The 24,798-nt window shown below is 34.5% G+C and overlaps 1 protein-coding gene across 1 annotated transcript in view; it reads right to left on the reverse strand.

The window, feature by feature from the left end:
- Positions 1–24,798, reverse strand: part of Root (ciliary rootlet coiled-coil, rootletin) — a 340,123-nt gene that overhangs the window by 132,558 nt on the left and 182,767 nt on the right. Inside the window, exons 2-3 of the mRNA XM_075382006.1 lie at positions 8,604–8,681; positions 1,761–1,943 (exon numbers count right to left, since the gene is read on the reverse strand). Coding sequence (XP_075238121.1) covers positions 1,761–1,925 — 165 coding nt within the window. The 5' untranslated portion in view covers positions 1,926–1,943; positions 8,604–8,681. The remainder of the gene's footprint in view (positions 1–1,760; positions 1,944–8,603; positions 8,682–24,798) is intronic.

The raw sequence follows: 24,798 nt of genomic DNA on the forward strand, positions 1-24,798 counted from the left end.
GTGCTGGCCAGTCGTTCAGCCTGCAGGGGACACATTTGTAAATCCACCTCTACGCAAGCCTAAACTCGCAAACGAACCATTTTCTGACCTATGCTTATATAATTTTTTTTATTATTTTTGGCTATAGAATCATCTCCCAAGAGACTGCCATGCAATTTGGAATCACTTTGTATAAACAACTGTATGTACACATATATATTTTATGCAGTAAATTTTATAAGTGAACCCCTATGAGTTAAACGAGTTAACACTGGAGCAGTAATAACAATGACTGATCCATAATATGGTTTAATTCAGTGAAAATAAATCCCTTAACAGATTGACAAAAGACAATAAAGATTGTATGAAATTTTGGAAACTAACCCACAAACCCAATAATAAATCAACAAAATGAAACCAAAAAAAAGGGAAACATTACTTTAATATGACACTTAGAGAAAGGAATTATTAATGCCTTATTAAGTATGTATTATGATCAACTGTTTGTGTATATTCATTGTTGATTAATGGAATTCTTTTATGGGTTCATCCACTGACAATCAGATAGTATTTGAATAAAAAAAAAATGTTCATGTCATTAATCATGTTCATCCACGATATTCATGTAAGCTCAGTTTTAGACATTTAAACACACTTGCATAATAATAACATTTTTTTCTTGTTAAACCTCTGGGACCCCCATTAGGTAGGAATTGCTTCAAAGGATGAGATGAATGATTTGTAGCGTGTATGAAAAATGCCATGCCTGACCAGGATTCAAACCGGGGACCTCTGGATGAAAGGCAGAGATGCTACCACTCATGCCACTGCTGCTTTTGAAAAACTCCCTTGTTATGGTGTTATAAAGTATTATAATAAACTTCCTCTAAGTTCAGAAAAATTGATTCCATCAATAATTAATAACATTCTATACATATAGAATGTTAAGAATATATAGAATATAAGAATGTCTCTATCTCTATCACACTCTCTCTCTCTCTCTCTCTATATATATATATATATATATATATATATATATATATAGCTGTGACATGTTTCCTACTGTCCTTTTGGATGTTATACAATAGATTAGAAGTAAATAAATAGGGTTTCCTGTTTATTAAGCAATAAAATATTGTACTATTGCGGTTCAGATAATGAGAACCTATAATAAGATTTAAGAAAAATTTATAAAGGATTTAAATAAAACAAACTTTCAAAATATATTACAAAATAGTAACATAATCTTAATAATATAACAGATGCAGGTTATAAGTATATATAAGGATTTCAATTATAGGTTTTTTAATATGTAGTCTATAACCAATAATGAAGGAGATACATTCATTCAAATATCTTCATATAGTGTATGAATGGAGTACATTGTGTGTAGTCCATTCATAATTGAAACAACTAATTTACTTCTGGTAAACTAACAGAACAAACTACTGTATTCGAAACATGCTAAAAGAGATAATAAACAGAAATGAACAATTACTTTTTATTGAAAAAATTAATTTTCACTATTCACTAATATTCTATTCGTAAAGATAACCAGAAAATAACCATGACTGTGTTAAAAAAAAACAAACAGTTTATTATTTATTTAAATAAAAATGAAAAGATTTAAGTAACAGTTGATGACAAGCTAGCACAGTCTTTACCTGTTCCAAGACAAACGATTACATTATTTTTATCATTAAATAGAAATTCAAAAAAGTTGTCGGTTCAATAAATTTAATAATATCTCTATTGTTACCATTATAATCTGCTGCTGATACCTTTGCCTGGAGCCGGCTGACTAGAGCGGCTTGGTGTTGTTGTGCTTGTCTATATGTGTCAAGTCGTCTACGATAATTAGCAGTTTCTTCTTCCAAACGACGACGGAGTTCTTGGTTTTGTCGCACCAGCTCTGAGCTGTCCTCTGCTTTGTCCCTCTCCATCATTCTGCTGGGCTTTACTGACTATATAATCCCACATGAAAAATAATGTCTTAAATTGTATAATTCTCTATTTTTAGGTAAAAATAACAATATATAAATAAATACAATAATATATTTATTAAGTTACATATATATTATAGTAATTATATAGTTATATATTTAGTTATATCTAATATATAATAATAAATCTTTATATAAATAATATTCCATAAGTTAAATCCAGAATCTTACCCCATAAGCCTGTAACTCACATTGGTTAAGTATGATATTGGATTTAATAGTCTTTTAGATTATTCATTATTTTTCATTTTAATGTGCGATTTTCTAAAACAATAATATTTCAATAAATATTGAAAACTAATTATCCAGGATTATGTTTAAATTATATATGATATATAAATGAAAAATCTTTGAGAAATCTAAAATTAAACATTTTGAAAGAAACTAATTACAAAATAAGAGGCACTCACACTATCTGTGAGAAGTTTTACTACTACTGTTACACGCCAGCACCATCTAAATTGCAGTAACAAGAGTTTTCTACAATAGTTTCATCATTCTCGTCTCAATTCACAACACGAAGGGAATATTCCAGAAGCTATTTAGCAATTATATAAGAGCGCACGCATTTTTGGTCAGAGTTGGCACAGTTGTTACTTTCACATAAGTGTGTACATAGAGTGTATACAATTTTTTACGACAGTAAAGTTTTTTTGTGCCGACCACCTGCCATCCACTTTATAATATTATGGATAGTAGAACATATTTTGGTAAGTATTCTACTGTAACGTTTATTATATGTTTTCATTTAACTTGGAAAGTATATACCATAAATTCACATAACCACGGCTTTTGCTTTAAAAGCATGTAACTTAAAATTTACTTCATTGAGTATACTGGTAGCACTGGGACAGTCATGACTGTTTTTAATTTTTTTAATTTTAACTATGATTTTAAAACTTTTGACTTTAAAAGTATTAATTTTAACTCCTGATGATGGCTTCCAAATAAACCAAAAGATCTAGAGTACATATCAACGTGCTGATAAGGTAGATTGTATTAATCGTTAATTTATTAACTTACAATTTTTTGTTCATTTTTTAGTTATCTTTCTAGCTTTGTAAGTGCTATGCCACTAGGGATTCTTTTGGATCTTTCAATATAAAATAGAGTTTCACATTTAAGTTTATAATTTTTTAGAATTTTAAAAATCGGGTCGTTTCTAGTTTATCTTGAATTCATCACTAAAGAAAGGAAATCATTTAACTACCTTGTGGCAGATTTATGATTATGATATGGATATATGGAAATATCCATATTGGGATCCTGAGTTCAAAAAGTGTTTTTTTTTTAAATGTCTGATAAACTTTCTATTGATGATTCTTCCATAAATTTTTAATGTTGTAATGATAAGTCATATTTTTGAATTAAGCTCAACTAATACAGTCATATATCATATAAAACTCTATTTTGACAAAAATATCAGTTAGAATCTTCCTTGTCAAAACAATTCAGCGACATCCTCACCCACATCAACATTTGATAAAATTTAATTAGATTTTTTTTGCAGTGAATTTCAAATGAAGAAATACCAGTGCAGCATTGAGGATTAGGGCAAGGAAGTACAACCACCCTCTGATTTAATCACTGCGACTGCGGGGCCTTTTTCTATGGTTCAAACCAATGTGAAACACAATGTAAGTGAAACTGAAGACAACGGTTGTCATGAAGATGACATTGTAAAATTCGTCGGCCTGGCGAGCAGTATGCCGGTTGATAAGAAAAAACGCCTCTGGGAAAATGTCTGGATACCTTCCAAGAACTATGATTTTGTGACAGATGCCAAGATGATTTTGTGATTTCCTCAAGAGGAAATTCAGTCACCAATGGTTGGGCACATATTCATCATGGCTAACTTATTCAAGGTGACTCAAAGCAGCTTTCTGTAAATATTGTGTTGTTTCCGCCGTCAGCCAGAACGATTAAGAGTCTTTTTCCATCACACCTTTCATCAAGGACATGTACAATCATTGCAAAGCACATGAATAATCCCAGAGACATCAAACTGCAATTTAATCTGCAAAATCGTTCATGGAGAGCGTCCTAGTGGACATCCAACTTCACCAGTCTTCACGAAACTAATAGAATAAAACGAAAAAGTACTATCTTCAATTGTTTCCTGCATCATTTTTCCAGCACACTGATTCATCTCTCAAAGGCAGAAATCTGCATGAAGGCGTTCTTATCGATTTATGCAATTTTCGCATCGAAGCAGGTGATTCACAACTAAAAGACAATTTTGAGCATGACTGAAAAACGCGTCATACCGATCACTTACATTCAAAATAGAATAACTGATCTACGTGGCGAAACAACCATGAAACACATCGGCACAAGAAATAAAAAAATCTTGCGTTTACAGCATTTTGGCTGACGAAACCGCGGCGGATATTTCTGGCAAAAAACAGCTGTCTACTGAATTACGTTTCTTCGATGAAAAGATCAACGAAATCGAAGAATTTTTAGGCTTTATAGAGCTTAAAGGACTTAATGCCTTGAGTACAAAGCCACTGAAGATTTTGTGACAAACTTAAACCTAGACCCTGATAAGTGTGTGGGGTTAGGCTTCGACAGATGTTACACCAGAACCTACTGGGTTGGTCTAGTGGTTAACGCGTTTTTCCAAATCAGCTGATTTGGAAGTCGAGAGTTACAGCGTTCAAGTCCTAGTAAAGCCAGTTATTTTTACATGGATTTGAATAATAGATCGTGGATACCGGTGTTCTTTGGTGGTTGGGTTTCAATTAACTACACATCTCAGGAATGCTCGAACTGAGAATGTACAAGACTGCACTTCATTTACACTCATACATATCATCCTCATTCATCCTCTGAAGAATTATCTAAACGGTAGTTACCGGAGGCTAAACAGGAAAGAAAGAAGTTGTTCCACCAGGTCTGGGAAAGAAGATGTGCAGGCGATCTTAAGACAAAAGTACAATAAAGCATTCTACTTTCATTGCTCTTCTCAAAACTTAATCTTATCGTGAACGACTTAAACGTTATCCCAGAAATTCGAACTGCATTGGAACTATCAAGAAGACAATTACATTTTTTTCGAGTCCGATTTACGTCGCAAGCTTATTGCTAGCATTCTTGAATTGTGTGGGAATAGGTGGTCAGATAAATACAAGAGCATCCGTGATTTTAAGGATCACTTCATTGATATTGTTAACACTTTAACAGTTTTTAGAGCTTAGCTGAAGAGGGAAATGCAGCAACAAGAAAAAATGGTTATCAAACGGATGAAGCAGCGTGCAGATCTTCATTTATTGCTTTGGTTATATTAACTATTAAGTATTTCGCTATACTGGAACCCGTAGCCAATGCACTTCAGTGGAAGACACTTGACATAGTCAAAGCCAACCAGTACAAACTATACTTGACATGCTACACGTTTATCGGGAAGATGCGGAGAACCTCACGACTGCGGTTTCAAAAGAAGCAGGCGACATTACATTGCATTTGAATATTGATATAACCGCCACTAGCACTACTATCTGACAGAAGCACAGAATCAACCATCCAGTCAAAAATCCATCCGAATTTTGGAGAAGATTTCCTTATTGGAGAGAATTCCTTATTGGACAGTAGTTTAAATTTCTTACTTGGATTTCATCATATCATCTTTAGAAATCAGATTTTCTGCAGACAAAACGCCTACATTTTCACTGGTAAATTTCCATCTTAGTTTCATGAGAGGTGTTTCACTAGATGAATGGAATAGAAGTACTTCTTCATATCGTGCAACTTTCAACAATTCAATTCAGAAGGTATTAACGGAGAAAGGGAATTTGTTTTTGTTGTTTTATTAAAAATGTAGAATGATAGAATGAGTTACAAGAAGCGCCAATACCTCATAAGTACCTGCATTATGTAAAGAATGGGCTCGAAGAACTTGACGCCATCCTGCGTACTTTACAATTAGGCCTGCATTCGGCCTCCTTTGATGAGAGATCGCTAGAACGGAGTGAGAATCTAGGATCTGACACTCCACAGATGCAAATGGGCGGAGGAGGGTCAAAAAGAGCCGAGTCTTTATTGATACACAAATGGACAAAAACACGTAAACAATTGAACTTAGTGTATAAGTCACTACAGGAACAGTCACCGTTGATACACCAGAGAGCTCTCACGCCTGGGTAGAGGTCATTAAAAAAGAAAATAAAAGTAAGGGAGAAAAGCAGGCGAAAACTGACCTGAAGTCTACGGCGATAAAGAATGAGGAATGGCACGCCCCTAGCGCTCATCAAATTAAACACAAACATGGAATTACGAAACCTACATCTGTTCTTGAGGCTCTGCTAATTAAGACTTCTAAAGAGAGAACTTCGATTCTGGGTCAAATCCGGAGAGAAGTTAAATCGGGGGACGCAAAGGCGAAGATTAAGGTTTCCGGAAGACAAGAGCCGGCACGTCCTGATTGAGCTTGGAAAGGGCACAGAGAATAAAAATATCTTTAATGAGCCGCTAAAGAATACTTTGGGTGAGAATACGTAATCTAGAACCTAAGGAAACTGTTGACATCAGGGATCTAGACTGCGTTACTAGTAAAACGGACATAGAGAAGTCCCCCCAAGAAAGATTGGTGACATTGGGAAAGTCAACATTTTTCTGACTGGTACCAATATTAGGGAACGAGGGCAGCTATCATAGAGATGAAAGAAAGAGAGGAGTTGCTGCTACGAGAAAGATGCTCACCCAATTCAAAATTAGGATTTGCAGAATCTATTGTAGAATGAGACACAGATCGGTAGTTTCACGCTGCTGTAGATGCCATGGGTTGTCCCAGGGATTTAAGGGCCCGGGTAGAAGCAAACTATTTTAAACGTAGTGCTGCTGAACATACGGTGAAAGAATGTACTAATCAGCCACGCTGCATGCTTTGCGCAGATAAGGATTTCGAAGCCAACAAACTGAACATATCCCAGAGACCAAGGAATATGAAAACGTAGAGGAAGGCCCTGCAGAAGGAGAAAAAGGCACTCGCTAGGATAGTCGATTAGATCAACCCTAAGAGTCGACTTAGTAACTCTTGCCCCAGATAGCAAGAGAAACAGAAGCTGACTTGGTCGTGATCAGCGAGTAGTACCAGTATCAAGAGAGTCCCCATTTGTTCCCGAATTCGCTGGGCACTGCTGCGATTTGGGTCCCAAATTACAGCAAGCTACAGATCAAGAGACACGGATCCGGTAACTATTCTGTGAGGGTACACTGTAGAAGGGTGACTTTCTTTCTTTTTCCTGTTTAGCCTCCGGTAATTACCTTTCACATAATACTTCACAGGATGATTGAGGATGATATGTGTGAGTGTAAATGAAGTGTAGTCTTGTACAGTCTCAGTTCGACCATTCCTTACATGTGTGATTAATTGAAACCCAACCACCAAAGAACACCGCTATCCACGATCTAGTATTCAAATCCGTGTAAAAATAACTGACTTTTCTAGGACTTAACGCTGGAACTCTTACTTCCAAATCAGCTGATTTGAGAAGACGCGTTCACCACTAGACCAACCCGGTGGGTTGTAGAAGGGTAGGCTTTTATTAGTTTATCTCACTCGCAATGACACCCTGGAGACTGGTATATTGTATTTATATGTATAATTTATTAAACAGGTTTTTCATAATAACTTTTTAATATATTAGCTAGTATGTTTTGAACCCTGATAACTTGCGCCGTCTGATGAAATATAGTCGAAACGTACGCATGTTTGTTATCGAAGAAGAATAAAATTGTGGTTTCATTTTGTGTGAGGAGAAAAGAGTAAAAACACGTGAACGTGTCTATTAATGTATATTTAATAGTGATAATAGCTTTCATGTAAAGAAAAGTGCATAACAAAGCGGTGTTACCGGTTATCATCATGATAGTATATGTTTTTTCAGTGAACAACACTTAGCGACCTTTAATAAGAAGCTTAACCAACTCTGTAAATACTACCCGTTTGTCGTTTTCTTCTTTTTTTTGTATCTTGTGTTTGAATTTGCGGCGAGGATTCACCTGATTCTCAAACGGAAAATCTTGATAAATATTAAAAAATATCAACTATGTATGTTTTTGAAGTTATTTATTATATAACTATTTATTATAGTTAGTATTTATTATTAATTTATTAAAAACTGAAAGAAATGTTAAGGAATTCAATTTTATTTTTAGATTGTTTTCTTTTACAGAGAATATTTCAAAATATTTATTTATTTAATTGCATTAATTTTTTGTTTAATTTTATTGATTTGTTCTTGTTTTACTGATCTGCTCACCCATAAAACACTCTTAATCGTATCCATGATGTTTTATATAAATATTATTGTACCGTGTTTTCTGTTTCTGATTATTTTTCGTAAAAAAAGTTAATCCAAAAACATCTATCAATCTATAGATTGTGAAAAAATTAGTCACCATTCTGTTGAAGTTTATGGTCTAAATTTAACCCCGACAAATTCTTTGTAAGCTTTTTCAGTACGTGCAGAGATGTCTCTTTAAGGAGAGTTAATATATAGTCAACAAGTGAACTAGCCGTAAAATCTACCGTAGGAAAGACGGCAGTTTCAACTGAATGTCTATAACCGTATAACAACAAATGTATTTATTTACATACTGAAATTTCAAAATTCTTACCTCCCTCGCCCTAGAGGAAGCCGTCGGCCGGCTAAAGGATCGCCTCACTAGACCATCTGAACCCTCCTTTCGCGGCACCTGCAAAATAAAAACAGGAAATTAATTATTAAAATCATCAATTAGAATAAATCATAAAATTATTGTTTCATTTGAACTGAACTTACGTTATAATTACATAATTTTCTAAAACAGTTTTGACGTTCATTAAAAAAATTGTAACCCGTCGCATTAATTGTTTAGTTTACGGACACTACGAACATATTTGAATTACATACGACAGAAAACGTCAAGACAATCAGCAATAATTAATTTTAATTGAATTTTAATTTCTGTATTACAGTGTTCATCGGTCACTTGGTGGCCGTCAGAAGAGTGAGACGAAGAGTATATATCTGAATAAGAGATTTACATATTATATACATATATACATATTATAAAAGATATATATCATATTTACATCACAGCACCGTTAGAATATTTACAAAATTAGAATCTGGTAAAATTCATTATCCGGTTTCGTTTGCTCTTGTAGTAAGTTTACGTTCGCCCTTAGTTTCGAGGCTTCGTTATTATTTTTCTTTTTACAAATATTAATTATCTGAAGGTGCAAATAATACATAAATAAATGACTCATCTTCCTATTTAGCTTTACATTTTTAATTGTATACGATATTTTTTGTTATTATTTGTAATTATCATAAACTTATACCGACATATTTTTTCGTTTAATAATTTAACTATATTTTTCTAAGCACATTACGTGGTATGTGCTCTGAGAAAATTTAAATCTTCTGAAGTTTTCGTAAGATTATTTTCAAATGAGAATTAAACACTATTCATCTTTTTCATATTCTTTTCAAATAAATACCTCCAAATAATAGGTTAAAAATAACAGATACTATCTTAAAAATAATGTGCAGAATATTTAAAAAATAATATATCTGAATAAATAATCTCACTCCTACTACAATTGTTTCACGATAACACTAATCATTTCGGTATTCTGTTAAATATATCTAAATCAATTACTCCTCAAGTTTTTAAATACAATACAAACGTTGAGTGTTTTAATATTTCAGGAAGTTTTCCTGGTTTTTTTTTATATTTTTAATTTCTTTTGCAAAAACATAAAATCAAAATTACACAATGAAATTAAACTGTTATAAACGGAAATATAAATCGTATAGATACAAAGTGTAACGGATCATTTTGTAAGCTAAATCTTTATACGCTATTTTTACTGGTTCTCTAAGTAAATAATTCTAATTTTTTAAAGCGTTTGTAAGAAACTAACCGATCGGGACAGAGGTTCTGTTTATTAAAAATACAAGCAACGAAAATGTTTTACCGATTGTGGACAATTGTAGTAATGGGAAGGAGACAAAGGTTTTTTGTTGACTTACTTAGGTTAGTTAGTAGGCAAGTGCACATTTTGAGAAAAAAAGCATATACGCAATAATAACTTCGTAAAACTCATTGAATGTGCGCTATTGTAGATTGTTAAGACATCCTCATGCTTTTCCTCCGACAGTGTCGTGCAAAAAACCTATATCCTTTGACACCGGGTTAAGAGCGTGCAGCAATGAATATTTTTCTATTAACAGTCCCAAGTTTCTGGGTTACACAAGTGTTGCTGAAGAGAAAAAATTAAATCTGTTTTAAATTACATATTTTTGTGTTTGTGTTCCAGTATGTGTTTACTATGGGTTTTATATTTTAATATTCAATATGGATGCTATTTTAAATTTTATTAATATCTACGATTTTATTTTATTTATATCTTTATTAATTTAATATATTGTAATTTTCCACTACTCAGGAACTTATTATTTTATTAAACATTTTACTTGGATGTAAAGATTTATTAATTCCCATAGAAATACACAGCGTAGTACGGAAAGGAATATTTTAGCTTAAAACATCGGCATAAATAGAATGCTTGTTTCTACACGGTTTTTTTTCTAAACTGTACTCATGGAAGGTACAACCAAGTCATTTAGAACGACTAGTTCCTACGAACACACATTAAGGACTATACGCATGAGTTTTATTTTAATCGTTTAAACAAAGAGTTTGACACACTTGCTCGGTTTCGGGGCGTAAGTGCATTGTACGCTCTCCGCGTCTCTTATTTCCTTTTGACGAGCGGATTAGAAGAAAATTCTTGACGTTGTTACTCTGTTTAGATCAGGATAGAACTAAGAATAAATAAGGTAAAACCGCTTCGAATGTCCTTAACGCAGTTGACGCTGGTATTGCATGGTTATTATTACTATTATTATTGGTGTTGTTGAAGTTTTAAAGACAAGAAATACAAAACAAATCTGATATATTAATATTTCGTATAGTAATTTTTTTTGAGATGACGGGCATCGACTACTTTGGTCATTTTGCCCTATGAAAATAGAAATTTGTAGCGTATGAAAAATGCCATGCCTGACCGACATTTGAACCCGAGACCACATGAAAGGGTGAGACTACCCCTTTTTGCATTATTAGTAGTAATAATGATAATTTATAATCGATCGTTAATTAACTTAGAAAATTTTTAATAAATAATGTAATAATTGTACGTATCAATGCATTCATTATTAAAATCGTTGCTTCCGTTAATTTAATATATTTTGACAATTTGGAGAAATCATTAAAAACAAATCAAGATATCTTTCATTAAATATTTTAGTTTTTAAATTAAAATTTTATTAAAACAAACTTCTGGTTATTATTTCAGAACTTTTTTATCAGTAAAGGTGTCTATAAAACTGTATCTGTACATCTTTACTGATGTATGTCTACTTTAACAAAGTTTTACTTACAGATAAAATAATAATGAACCAATAAAAATAATAAAGTACTGAAATATTACTCGATAGAATAAAATTAATAAGATCCAGAACATAGTATTGGCAGAGTTAACATTCTTAAATAATTTCGATTTCGAAATATGTGCTCGTAATTATAAGTTTAAGAAAATAAATAGAAAAAATGTAATAAAAAATTTTATTTTCATCTCCTCTTTACTGTAAAAAATATGAAAAAACTTCCGCTCTATTACTATATCTGCAACGGTAGTTGCAGGTATAGTAATTTCATAATAGTCTACTTTCTAATTTCACTACTTTACACTATAGTCTACTATCATAAGTAGATTAAAAAACAAGATAATAAATTGAACTAAAAAAAAAAGAAAAGAAAGCAATATATGGAAATAAAGAACTAAATGTCGTTGTGCAGTATTTAATTAAATTAAATAACGGGTGACCAATCATCTTTCAGACAGTTTTAATTTTTTTAAATATATTTTTCATGTTGTAGAAATAGCAAGCATTTAAGTTAGTCTAATGATTAAATTCTCGCCATGTCTTATTACAACGATAAGAAAATATTGTCCTTCAACGGAAATATTTAAATGCAGTCGAGGGGGCTCTTTAATATAGAATAATTACTATTCAGAACTCTTTAATAAAGGACAATTACTACTAAGAGTCTCCCGACTGCATTTAAACATTTCGTTGAAGGATAAAAATTTTTTTTATCGATGTAAGACCTGGTGAGAATTTAATCATTGGGCAACCATAAATGCCTGCTATTTCTACAACATGAAAATTATATCTAAACAATATAAGCTGTCTGAAAGTTGATTGGTAACCCATTATTTTGTTTAATTAAATACTGCACAACGATGTTTAGTCCTTCCATATCTTGTTTTGTTTTCTTTTAGTTCGACTTATTGTCATTTTTTTAGCTAAATTTTTTTTGGCAGTCCTGTTTTTTAATTTTATAATTGATTTTATTATTTAATACTTTTTTTCTCGATGAAAAAATTCACGATTTGAAAACGCGAAGAAAAATTCACGATTCGAAAACTTATGGATATAACGTATTTAATTAACGTACTGAGCGAAATGAGGAAACTGTAAACAATTCAATTTATTTATTTAATTGGCGTATACTTACAGATTTCTCAGGCGATTGAGTTCCTCGAGAGACTTTTTATCGTGCGAATCATACAGCAATTTTCTGGGATCCAAATAACTAACGACTAAACTCTCCAGTTGTTTCACGCGACTCAGTGCTACGTAGGCCTGGCTCTTGGCAAAGATGTAAGTGCTTAGCTCTACGACAGCTCTATCTAGGGTAGTCCTTTGTAGTTTATGATCGTCACAGCCCAGCACAATATTAGTGGCAGCATACGCAGTTCCACTTCGCCCTGTCGCCTCTAAAGCATCAAATTCAACAACAGTGGGTCCTCAATCAATGATAAATAAAAAAGTGAATTTTTTCTATTATTACGACAGTTATTTCGTAATTAATTCGACAGTTAATTCGTACACCTTTTTAACCGACTTCAAAACAGAAGGAAGTTATCAATGCGACTGTTTTTTTTTTTATGTATGTATGGTATGCAATATCTCCGACGTTATTAAGTCGATTTTGATCATTTTTTTTTAATGAAAAGAGTATACTTTTGTAATGGTCCCACCATTTTGTTTGCTTGGCATTTCTTCCGCCACCACCCCATTCGTTCACCCTAAAGCATAAGACCGAATGTCTGTGCCACAAACGGCAACTGAGCCTCGAACAGTTTAGCGACCAGTATCCTAACATAGCTCCTAGAGCTTACCTAACAGCGTGAGCGGACTAAGCGCGGTGTCATATACTTACGTGTCCCAACCGCTCACTTGTCATATATTTGCCAAAATGGATAGTTAACTACTAAAAATATATATGACATCCATAATAAAATGTATTTCGTCTAGGCAGCAATTCGCTGCCACGCCTAGGTCGCTGAATGCCAGCAAGTACCTGTCCACCATATTAAAGCGCCTTAATTGGCTGATGGTCAGCCATATATATCTCTAGGTTAGCTTCATACAGCAGTGCGTTAGGAGTCTTTTCCCTTAGGTAAACTACTGATGTCGGTTGAACAAAGCAACCGCATCAAGGAACTCCTACACGGTCCGGCAATGCGGCTCTCGCCACGCTGACTTACCGCTTGTGAGTGACCAATTTTCCCCTTGACCTCTAAGTTCCAGGGTGGCCCGGTCTCTCCCCCCCCCCTCCAAGAGCAGGGCAGTCAAATATCAGGTATTCATTTTACTGGACCACCCCGCAGATGCACGGCTCATCAGCTGCCAGGTGGAACCGAAACAGATATTGGTTCAAGTTAGCGTAGTTGGTGAGCACCTGGGCACCCGTTGCCCTTAAAAATGAGCTCGAGATATATCATCCCCCCAGATCCCGTACAAACTTAAACAAGGATGTTGCCTTAGTCGTGGTGTCCCATTCCAGCTGCCATGCTTCCATCGCGAGGCTCTGGAGTCTCTTCCGCAGGCGGGAGATGGGAAACTGAATGAAATTTAGATCCGGTGCATTGTGAACACCGTTCCGCTCGGTTAATGGTCCGGCTCGAAACCGCATCCCAAATACCTCGGCCTCCCTGCCCCTTCGCAATCTCTACATGGCTGCCCGAACTTTCACTACTTTGTTTACTGGTCTTTCTTTTTTCTGTCTAGCCTCCAGTAATTACCGTTCAGATAATACTTCAGATGACGAATGAGGATGATATGTATGAGTGAAAATGAAGTGTAGAATTGTATAGTCTCAGTTCGGCCATTCCTGAGATGTGCAGTTAATTGAAACCCAACTACCAAAGAACACCGGTATCCACGATCTAGTATTCAAACCCGTGTAAAAATAACTAGCTTTACTAGAACTTAAACGCTGGAACTCTCGACTTCCAAATCATGAACTCTCAACTTTCACTACTAAATCGACTGGGAGACCCTTTTGCAATACGGTGGTTGCCTTATAGGAGATTGTTTTAAAAACACCAATGCATACAATTAAGGTTCTGCCCTGGGAACTACTTAAATTTTGAAGAAGTGTTCTATTCATATACAATCTATACACCCAAACGAGTCCCGCGAAAGAGGTCATGCTTTTGAAGACAACTCGGTACATGATGTACATTTGACGGCCCGACAACCCATAGTCTTTCCGAGCAATCCTCCTAAGTTTGTGCATCACTGAGACGGCATCCAGCGTTACTTGCCTAATGTGGTTGCCAAACAGCAACTTTTCATCAAACAAAACACCTAGATACTTATGAACTCTAACTCGGATGATTACACAGCCTTTATATTTAATGTGAGTGTTATGACTGTACGATAATTTGTCTGCACCCTGGAGAAGCATAAACTTCGTCTTGGTCACAGAAATCTTTAAATTTTGAATGTCCATCCAGCCCTCTGCGGTTGACAAGGGCGCCTGTGCTCAATCTTCTAGCTGTGGTCGTGAATTACCACAAACTAAAAGGAGACAGTCATCGGCGAAAGCCTGGGACGTGACCCCTTCTGGAAATGTCAATCCCAGAAATCCGTCGAATACCAGATTCCATGAGCAGGTTCCATGGATGAGCAGGACATCGAGAGCGGAACCCTGCGGGCTTCCCCTTCCCCTTCCCCTTCCCCTAGTTGTGGAGTTTTCCACAACTAGGTGCGCATCCTTAAACAGAGCCGTAGGGTAAGACAAATAGTCACGTACCACGGCCTGCAGGGCTACGAAAACATTGCGAAGTTCCAACTCATAGAGGACAAAACTCAAACACAAGGAAGGAAATGCTGCCTCTATGTCTATGAAAATTGCCAAAAAGATTTTTACAGTCGGCGCTTTTCACCTCGGCAAGAGCATTTAAGATGCAATCCTTGGTACCAACTCCTTTTGTGAAGCCATACTGGCCTCGATTTAGAAAGCAGTTCACCTCAATGCATTCCCAGAACTGTTCCACAACCAGCCTTTCAAGCAACTTGCCGATTACCGGCAAGAGGCTGATGGGCCGATAACTGCCTACCTCACTCTGATCCTTACCTGGTTTTAAGAGCACCTTTACTAAAACCACTTTCCAACAAGTCTGGAAGCAGACCCAGCTTAGGCAACCCGAGAACAGCCTGCCAAGCTGCTCCTTTACGACAGGCAGTAGATGGTAAAATATATCCGGATCAAGTTGGTCAATCCCCGGTGCTTTTTTCAGTGCCAGTTGAGAAACCACTCGGTCTATATCTACGGGATCCACAGCCCGCACGTCAGGGAATGGTGTCTCACCCGTCCTGACGCCGACTTCTGCTTCACCCTCCAGAGCACCTGGAAACAGAATATCCAGGAACGCCTGGTAAGTCACCACAGATGTTAAAGTGTGGTCACGACCACCAAACCCGCATCGAACTCTGGTCAGCACGTACAGTGGCTTTGGCTGGTAACATAATTTTGCGAGCTGCCAGGGGTTGCGCTGCAACTCATGCATGGAGTCTTGTCATAATGGCCCCATATAAATTTTAACCAAATCCGATGATAATCTTAGAATAAATATCAAAAAACCGAACGGCTCGACACCCTTAGCCGTTGACCGCTCACACCACTGCCGTGTTTCTCTGCTCCCTGTATGACTAAGATATTAATAACAGTATATATTATTGTTGCTTATTCTCCGTGGAAATATTCATGGCATTTCTTTTTTTATTTTTCTTCTTTAAACAATCTTTCCTTGGTTACTTTCCTCTAAACTGCATATAAATGTTAAACCTACATTTAATATTTATACAAAATAGTGAAAAAGTTATTAACCCTAATTGAAAAATTAATAAATTCTAATTTTGCAGTATCAAATAATTAGTCATATAACAACCTCCCAATCACCGTGCATGAAGCGAGTTAAATATTATAATATTGCAATAAATAATATTAAATAATATTCTATAGTTATTTAAACACTTTTTAAACCGGGAACTTACAAACTTTGACCAAGCGTCTAACCACAGTAATAAAACCTATAAATTGGGAGATACACAACCTCATCATTTTTATCACAGGTTTTTCATCATATGGTCTATTTAATAACTTATTTGGGTCCAAATCAGACAAGGCTATGCCCTCTAAAGTTTTAACTCGACTAAGAGCGACATAAATCTGCCCCTTGGCAAAATGTTTCTTGCCGAGTTTTATTACTTCCCTGTCAAGAGCTGTACCCTGCAGTTTGTGAACAGTTAAAATATTAAAGGTAGCATTCTGCGCTCGACATCTCCGTATTCCTTTGTATCTTGGAATGTTGTACAAACTGATGAAATGGCTAAGCAACCATCATCATCTTTCATTCTAAGACCAATTGTCACCTCATCAAATTTTATGAGTACAGCTTCCGATAACTCTCCTTCCTTACATATCAAGTCGAGGCGGTGAGAACGTTGCTCTTGTGTTTCATTTGACAAACGTTTGTGTATTAAACTGACACGAAGAGCATGACTCTCTAGACATTCATTCCGTAAAAATCGGCTGTTGTACGTTCTCATTTGCAGAGAACGGTTAGGTTAGGTTTACATTCTCGTTGTTGAGAAGCCTCTGCAGAAATATTCATGGCATTTCTTTCTCTATTTTTCCTTAAACTATCATTCCTTTCTTGGCAACTATATATATATATATTAACTAAAGTAAAAGTATTTTCAACAAAACTATTTTAGAAATCGGTGCCAGCCAACACAAATTAAACATCAACCGACCGCTGAGCGGCTAAACGGGATTTCCACATGTAAAATGGAATCTCAAGAGCATATAAGACAGAATGTCTCACGATCATACCTCATTTTGAATTCGTTAAGGCGTATATACTGGGTAATTATATATAACTAATCATCTATAAAATATTCTTATATTATACTTTTGTAGATCTCATTTTATTGTAGTGAAACTTCTACTTCCAATTTTGCATGTTTTGAAGTAGGATTTGTATTATATAGATCATAGGTTTTTTTGGCTGGCATCGACTTCAAAAATAGTTATTTGTTGTAAATACTTTCACTTTAGTTAATAAGTAAAAATCTAATTATTTTTAACATTTTAGGACTATTATTTGTTGAAGTCAGTTTTTTATTTTTATCTTTGATAAATTATTTTATTTAAGATGCATTCATTTTTAATGTCTAGAGAATTTTAATTACAGTGGAAAAGAACATTACTGAAATTACATTAATTTTTTTTTAAATCGTAATAAAATTGAAGTCCGGTCTCTTGGTATTTGTATCTCTTAAAATTCCCATTTAGGTAAAAAAATTGCAAATGTATTTCTATTACTTTGCTAAATCTATTCTAAATTATTTCACATCACATACTGTACTCGCAATTTTTCATATGTGGTAAAAAACTTTACAACATTTTTAAGCTAAATTTTTTTTATTAAATTAATCTGTATATCATTTATAAGTTAGACTAAGTAACAGTTAATAAATTTCGTTATGATGCTTAAGTTAGACTTAGACAGATAATATATCCGTCTTAGTCTTCATACGAGTCTGACTCGCATACTGTAAAGCATCTGAGTTTTAAGTGTCACCGATCAGAGTCGCCTTCTCTTAGAGTATAATAGAGTATAATCTTCATTATACAGCCGGTACAGAATAAAGTTTTCACCTTTTAGGGCTGAATATCACCTGAATTTCAGCGGGTTGGCCTGCTGATACTCAACTCTTAAAAGATTACAATTTATATAATACAGCAGATAGAAATAAAAATAATCGACTAATTCGAACTTTTATGTTTTAATAAAAACATAAAAGTTGAGAGAAAGATAAATATAGATTATATAGAACAACTTTAGTACAAATGTAATTTACGGAATTTTAACTGTAAAGTTTCATATCCCCGCATTTTAGCTTCATAGTTGAAATAGTTTACAGTCAAACTTTATACGATTGATCCATGCATGCCGGCAGGGCGGTTCAACGATCTACTGTTAACTATTAACAGGGGCAAGAGAAAGGGAACAACTGTTCCCCTAATGCACACCACATGCTACCTAGCTTTTCATACCCACGGTTTTCCTGTTACTCACATACGAACTTGCACGTCCACTTAAGCATGTATGAGCTTAAAAAATCACGTGAGTTTCGTTTAAGTAATTACTTATCATTAAAAATAGATCAACTGGAAAAGTATTTGAAGATAAATTGCTAATAACAGTTGAAGGCGTAGTTTTAAAGTCTTACAAATCTTTTTCAAACATCGTTTAAAAATTCCTTAATAATGCAATTTACTGTCCTAGAATTTAAGCAGATAATAAAATCAAGAATCCATATCGAATGCTTGTAGCATTATTAAAAAAAGAAGCGTACGCAAATGAATCTCATTTTAGCAATTTTATAGCGCAGTTACTGAATATAGAAATATTTTAATAAAGGACACTGCAGTACTTAAAAATAATAATAATTATTATTATTTAAAAAATAGATCTCACGTAGCTGATGCACGTTTATTCTTTCCGATAGGAGCCAAAACAATAACATATTCATTTTGGCACGCTCTGTCGTGCTTTGAAGATTTTAGCAATACGAAGCTCGGCTGATAAATTTTTCACATATATGCGTAACATGGAAATGAAAAGAGATATTGGAATGAAATAATAAATGAATAAAAATACAATACCTTAGCTACAAAGAGCAGTATTTAGTTTTCAATATAATCCCCGTTTACACTGATATACTTTTCCCAACGTGTGACAAATTTTTGCATTCCGTCACTGAAAAATGCTGGTGGTCTTTCTCGGATCCAAGTGGCAGGCCACAGCTTCCTTGACCTCACCGTCGGTGGTGTAATGATTACCTTTGAGATTCCTCTTGAAATGAGGGTAGAAGTGGCACACCTTCTACGGATAGAGGTAGTTCAGTTCCTTTGTTTCGTTAAGTCCTTTCAGTCTTACTTAAGACTCGATAAGATGTGTTTTGTTTTTAGTTCATTAAATAGTAGTATACCGATAGGAATATCACTCGTGGCATTCGCATCGGTGGTATCCTGGCCGAGGCGGACTGGAATATGCCAAAAGCCGAGGTTTCAAAGGTGACCTTCGGTAAAGCCCATAAGGGCTAGGAACGGAGGGAGTGGCGGAGGGTATCTTCCCCCTACGGGGGTCAGGAGCCAAATCCGGCGAGTACGGCGGATGCGGAATAGGGTCAAACGTCAGCTTGCGGAGAGCCTCTGTAGTGGCTTACGGTGTGTGAGGCCAAGATTATGGGCATGGTAGTTTTTCGAACGCGACATACTCGTCGTCTGAGGTGTCTTAACATCTGAATGTACCGTTAGGAGTTCACAGTCGTTCCATTTTTCAGATACTCAGTCACATAAACGTGTTTGGCATCCCAAAACACCGTCAAAAGAAGTTTCTTCGCTGAGGTTTGCGTTTTGAATTTGTTGAGTTTTGGCAATTCGTAATGTCTCTTCCCATGTCAATTCCATGCTTTGCCTTTTTTCTTCCGGGTCGTAATGATGTACCCAAGTCTCATCCCCGGTCATAATATTGAAAAGGAAGTCGTTTCCTTCCGCACGATAGCTCTGTTAAAGTTCTTCGTAACATTAGACACGACGCTGCCTGTGTACGTCCGTCAGTTTGCACGGTATCCATCGTACACAGATTTTACGGCAGTCCAATTGCTCGATAATATGGGGCCTACTCGTTCTTTAGATATGCCTAACCGAATAGCGATGCGTTGCTGGGTGATTCGCCGGTCACTTTGCAGCAAATTGTCCACCTCCTTCTGATGCTTCTCGTCAGTCACAGAAAGTGGCGTCCGCTGCGAGATGCATCCTCAATTGCCGCTTTACCAGCTTCACAGTCGCTAAATTTCAACGTCCAACTATTCACAATACTCTTGTCAACAGTTTCACTACTGTAAACCGCTTTTAAACGATGAAAAATATTCGTAGGATTCACATTTTCTGTAGTTAAAATTCGATCACTGCGCACTGTTTTAACCACGTTGACTTATTAACCGTACTCGATTCCACTTTAACTGTTACTGAAAACAAACTGGTGAACGGATTTCAACGCATTATTGCAGGTTTGTAGAGGGAGATTTTAGCTATCATGTGCTGCCACGCCCAACTCGATAGTACCTTTTGTCTCTGTATACACTAGTGTGCAAAATTTATCAGCCAAGCCTTGTACCTTGAGGCTGAAGTTCGTTATAAGATTACATTATAAGCAAAATATTCATTACATTAACACGAACAAATATAAAACAAACACGCATTAATCGCGTGTCTGTTGCAATTTGATTACTCTATTATGAATGCAATAAATACATCCTGAATTTCAAATACATTATTAAGATTATTTGTACTAGTTAAAAAATAACTGTTCTGGATTTTTATTTTTATTATTACTAGCCGGTATTCTTATATATTCATTAATGTTAAGTCTTATCGAATAATGCCAATATGTGTATAAACATTTTTAAACATGTGTATAAACATTTTTTCAGTTTATACTGCAGTCAGCTCTAAGGTTAACCTGAATAGAAAATATTCTCCCACAACTAATCTAGTTCAAAAGGTACATATCAATAGCACGTGTGATCTTTCGGTCACATACGGTACCGGACGATTATAAAATGTGCAAAATGTTCTCGTACATGATTTACAGACAAACAAACTACGACGGCAATAATTACGGCCGATAAGTAATGACGACAGTACACAAGAACATTAGATTAAACTTATTCGTTGTATCAAAGATGATCAACAAATCCAGCAAAGTCTCATTAAAAAAACAGCACGACGGATACGCATTAAACTTATGAAATTTTCGATTAGCCGCTGTGATGCAAAATTACTATTTTGTAAAGAATAGAAGAATTGATTTATGAAAGATTTAAGGCCGGACGACCTTCCTGACATCGACCTACAAGAGGATGCCATCAACGCGTTATTTAAATAAACGACCATCCGACCATTTACTCCGATCGGTTTATATACCGCGGCGGACGTCGTTTAACTTTAGTGTTCATACGACAATCTACGTATTTATAATATGACTGATATAACCTTTTTTTCTTGCATGTTAAAACCCTTTGTAGCAGATTATAATTTAACCGGTTCAATTATATGTTGACAATCAGTCGATGCTAATTCTTTCTTTTGTGCTTGTAAAAAAAAAATCTGATTAGCAGCCCGTGAAAACCCGTCTCATTTATTAATTTAAAGTGTCATTTATAATAAATAATAACACGATGAAACCATAAACAGACAAATACGAACATAAAAATTACACGAAAAGTATTTGAGAAAAGTGTAAAGCCGGAAAATTTTTTTAAACCGGTTCGGGGATAATTTTGAAAAAAAAGATTTATTTTGGTATTCAATTGAAAGCGTTTAGAATAAAATTTTCGTTTTTACTTTAACATTCAAAATAAAAAAGCAGATTAAAGGAATTAAGATTCTTTTTAAATTCTGAAGAATATTGAAAAACAAATCTTTATAAAGTAAATATGGTAAATGAGTATTTTAGTACCGTATATAAATAAAAAAAGTCTAAATCATGAACTTAGATTCAATGATTATAAAAATAAAAATTTATAATCCGTATTTATTGACAAAATAACACATTTTACGTATATTTTTTTGACAGTTGCGTGCATTTTATGTGAAACAGTTATGAAATCGCAGCTTAGAGAATCGTCAGCTGTATTCTCTGTAGTTGACTTCCCGGACAGTCTATGTAACGCAGCCGTGTTTTAGAGGGTAAGAGGGGAAAGCAATTACACAGCAGGTGCTACAGTATCGACAACCACACGATTTTTCCCTTCCTACCACAATTTTGACGTTTCTCAGACGTGGACTCTCCCAAGGTACAAAATTCAACAGAAATTGATTTTTCTTGACTATACGTACAAACAAATATTCATAAAATTACAAATACATAAAATAGCATTTTCTCTTTTTCTCTCTCTCTCTCTAACACGTACGTGTGCGCATAAATACTATGCACCTACGCGCGCACGTTTTACAAATGCATTTGTATCATTCATGTTAAGTAAGTGAGTTACTTTTTTATTATTTTTTTTTAAATTCAGTTAAATTTTATTAGTTTTTCTTTGCGTAAATTTATTATATTTTATTGCGTTACGCTACGTATATAAATCATTAAAAGTCGATATATGTTACATAAGTTATAAAAAATAATCCAGAACTGCTTTAAACATAGCGTGCAGAATGTTATTTTGTAATGTTATGCGTCTATTCACATCATAAATTTACGTCCACACAAATTGACTGTTACATTAAGCACATAGTGTCGGTATCAAAAGATATTTTAGCCAAAAATTTCGAAGAGAATTTTCTTCTGGATTTTAATATGAATGAGGTATAACCGATGTGGAAGAGTAATGTTTCTCTTGACTTTCAAGCGGTTTGTCTACGATCCCCTCTGTAGCTGTTTTTTTTAGTAAAACTAAGATGGCCTTTAACTATAAAAATAATCTAAGAATATGCTCTGAGGTGATAACTATGTAATGAAAAAAGCGTATCAAAATCGGCCCAACCGTTTTAGAGAAACACATTTACTGCAGCGTCCCCTGGTGACGTAAAACATGTCTAAAAACTTGCTCTGAAGTAATACCTATGTAATTCAAAAAACGGCATCGAAATCGGTCCTGTAGTTTTTGAGGAAAATGGTAATAGACACACACACACACACAAAAAAAAACTTTTTACCCCAGATGTTTATATTGTCTCCGTTTCGACGTGGGTAAAAATATGCTATTTTTAGCTACTTTTTTTATGGGTAAAAATATAAAGAAAAACTGAAGATACATTTTTAATTTATACCGTTAAATTTGAGTTTTAAGTTACATTATCTTATTTATTAATAATTTTTGCATAATAGTCGGCTCCAATTTCGGATTACTGTTTCAAGAACTGGTTACTTTATGTCGTATTTAATTTAATATAATTAATAATTAGCAAACACTGCGCGACTGAAATTCTGTCAGAGACACATTTTGTTTAAGTGAATATGATTATACATTTGTATACATAAAAATAATTAGTATTTTACAATTAAGAAATATTAGATTAAATTTGAAAAAGATCGTGTTTGCATAAAAATACTAACAACTCAATAGGCGGATATCAGAGAATTATGTATGATTTCAAAACGTAACCGAATTAAAAAAGGACCATGTTCATTACTTTTCTTTACGTTCAAAAAGTAACTAAATATAGTTGTTACAAACGGATCATAAAATTACCGAACTCTAAATGATTTTAAATCAACCGATAAAATAAATAAACCCTATTTTTTACATAATATGTCAACTTATATTAAGAGGATTGATTATCTACCTTTATTATACTGCCATAACGATCATTTTACTTAATCTGTCTATTAAAATCTGTCGCTGTAATGGCCACAGAAAGATAGAATTTCTTTCTATATTTTACTTAGTAACGTAAAATGAAATAAGTAGCGTATTTTGAGAAGCTAAAGAAATGCAGAAAATGCTTTTAAGTATTGTAGCTCACGGGCTAAGGTTTAAGAGCGAGGGGTGGTACCAGGCGCGGATCTGCGTGCTCGAAGCACGGTTTGTTTTTTTACGAGCACCGTCGTAAAAACAAAACAAGAAGAAACAAGTCGAGTTAAGATGTTCCCTCCATTACGACAGTGATTGATTTCTCGCGTGTATGTTACACGCACCGACTACCGGCGACTAATAGTAGATCAATTTGTACCTCGGCCTAATGCGTCAGTAACGATTATTAAATGAATACATAAAAATTATCGACGATAACGGTAATAATGGTATCATAAAATCAAGAAAGCCTGTCGAGAAAATAGTTCTTTTTTTCAATCCCACTCGTACAAATCGAAAATTACCTGGTACGAATAGAGACAGATTAATCCATATGTTTCTAAACTACTTTAAATTGTTAGTACAATTATTATTACTATATTAGGACTTAATCGTTGATCTGATTTAATAACTACATAATTCTTTGTGCGTTCACTATATAAAATAGATCTATACATTTTTTTTTTGTGTAAAGTCATAAGATAAACGGCGAAAGGATCGGTATAAGGCTTCAATGACTGAACTGTAAAAGTCGGTTCACATAAGAGCAACAGGACTGTACTGAACAGATATTCATTTAATATCATTATCAAAACGGCTACAAGACTATCTCGGTTCGTGTTATCCTTCTAGTACGGACTGGCTAATATTTTTTTTAATTAAGCTAGTTATGTACTCGTAATTTTTTCTATGTATCAACTACACCTCAATGATTAGTTTGTTTAAATTAATGCAATTAATTCATTTAAATACACAATATTACTTTTTAAACCTAAAACTCAATAAATAAAATAATATCGTCTCAT

The sequence above is a fragment of the Lycorma delicatula genome, chromosome 1, assembly GCF_047948215.1.
Source record: "Lycorma delicatula isolate Av1 chromosome 1, ASM4794821v1, whole genome shotgun sequence".
NCBI classification, from domain to species: domain Eukaryota; kingdom Metazoa; phylum Arthropoda; class Insecta; order Hemiptera; family Fulgoridae; genus Lycorma; species Lycorma delicatula.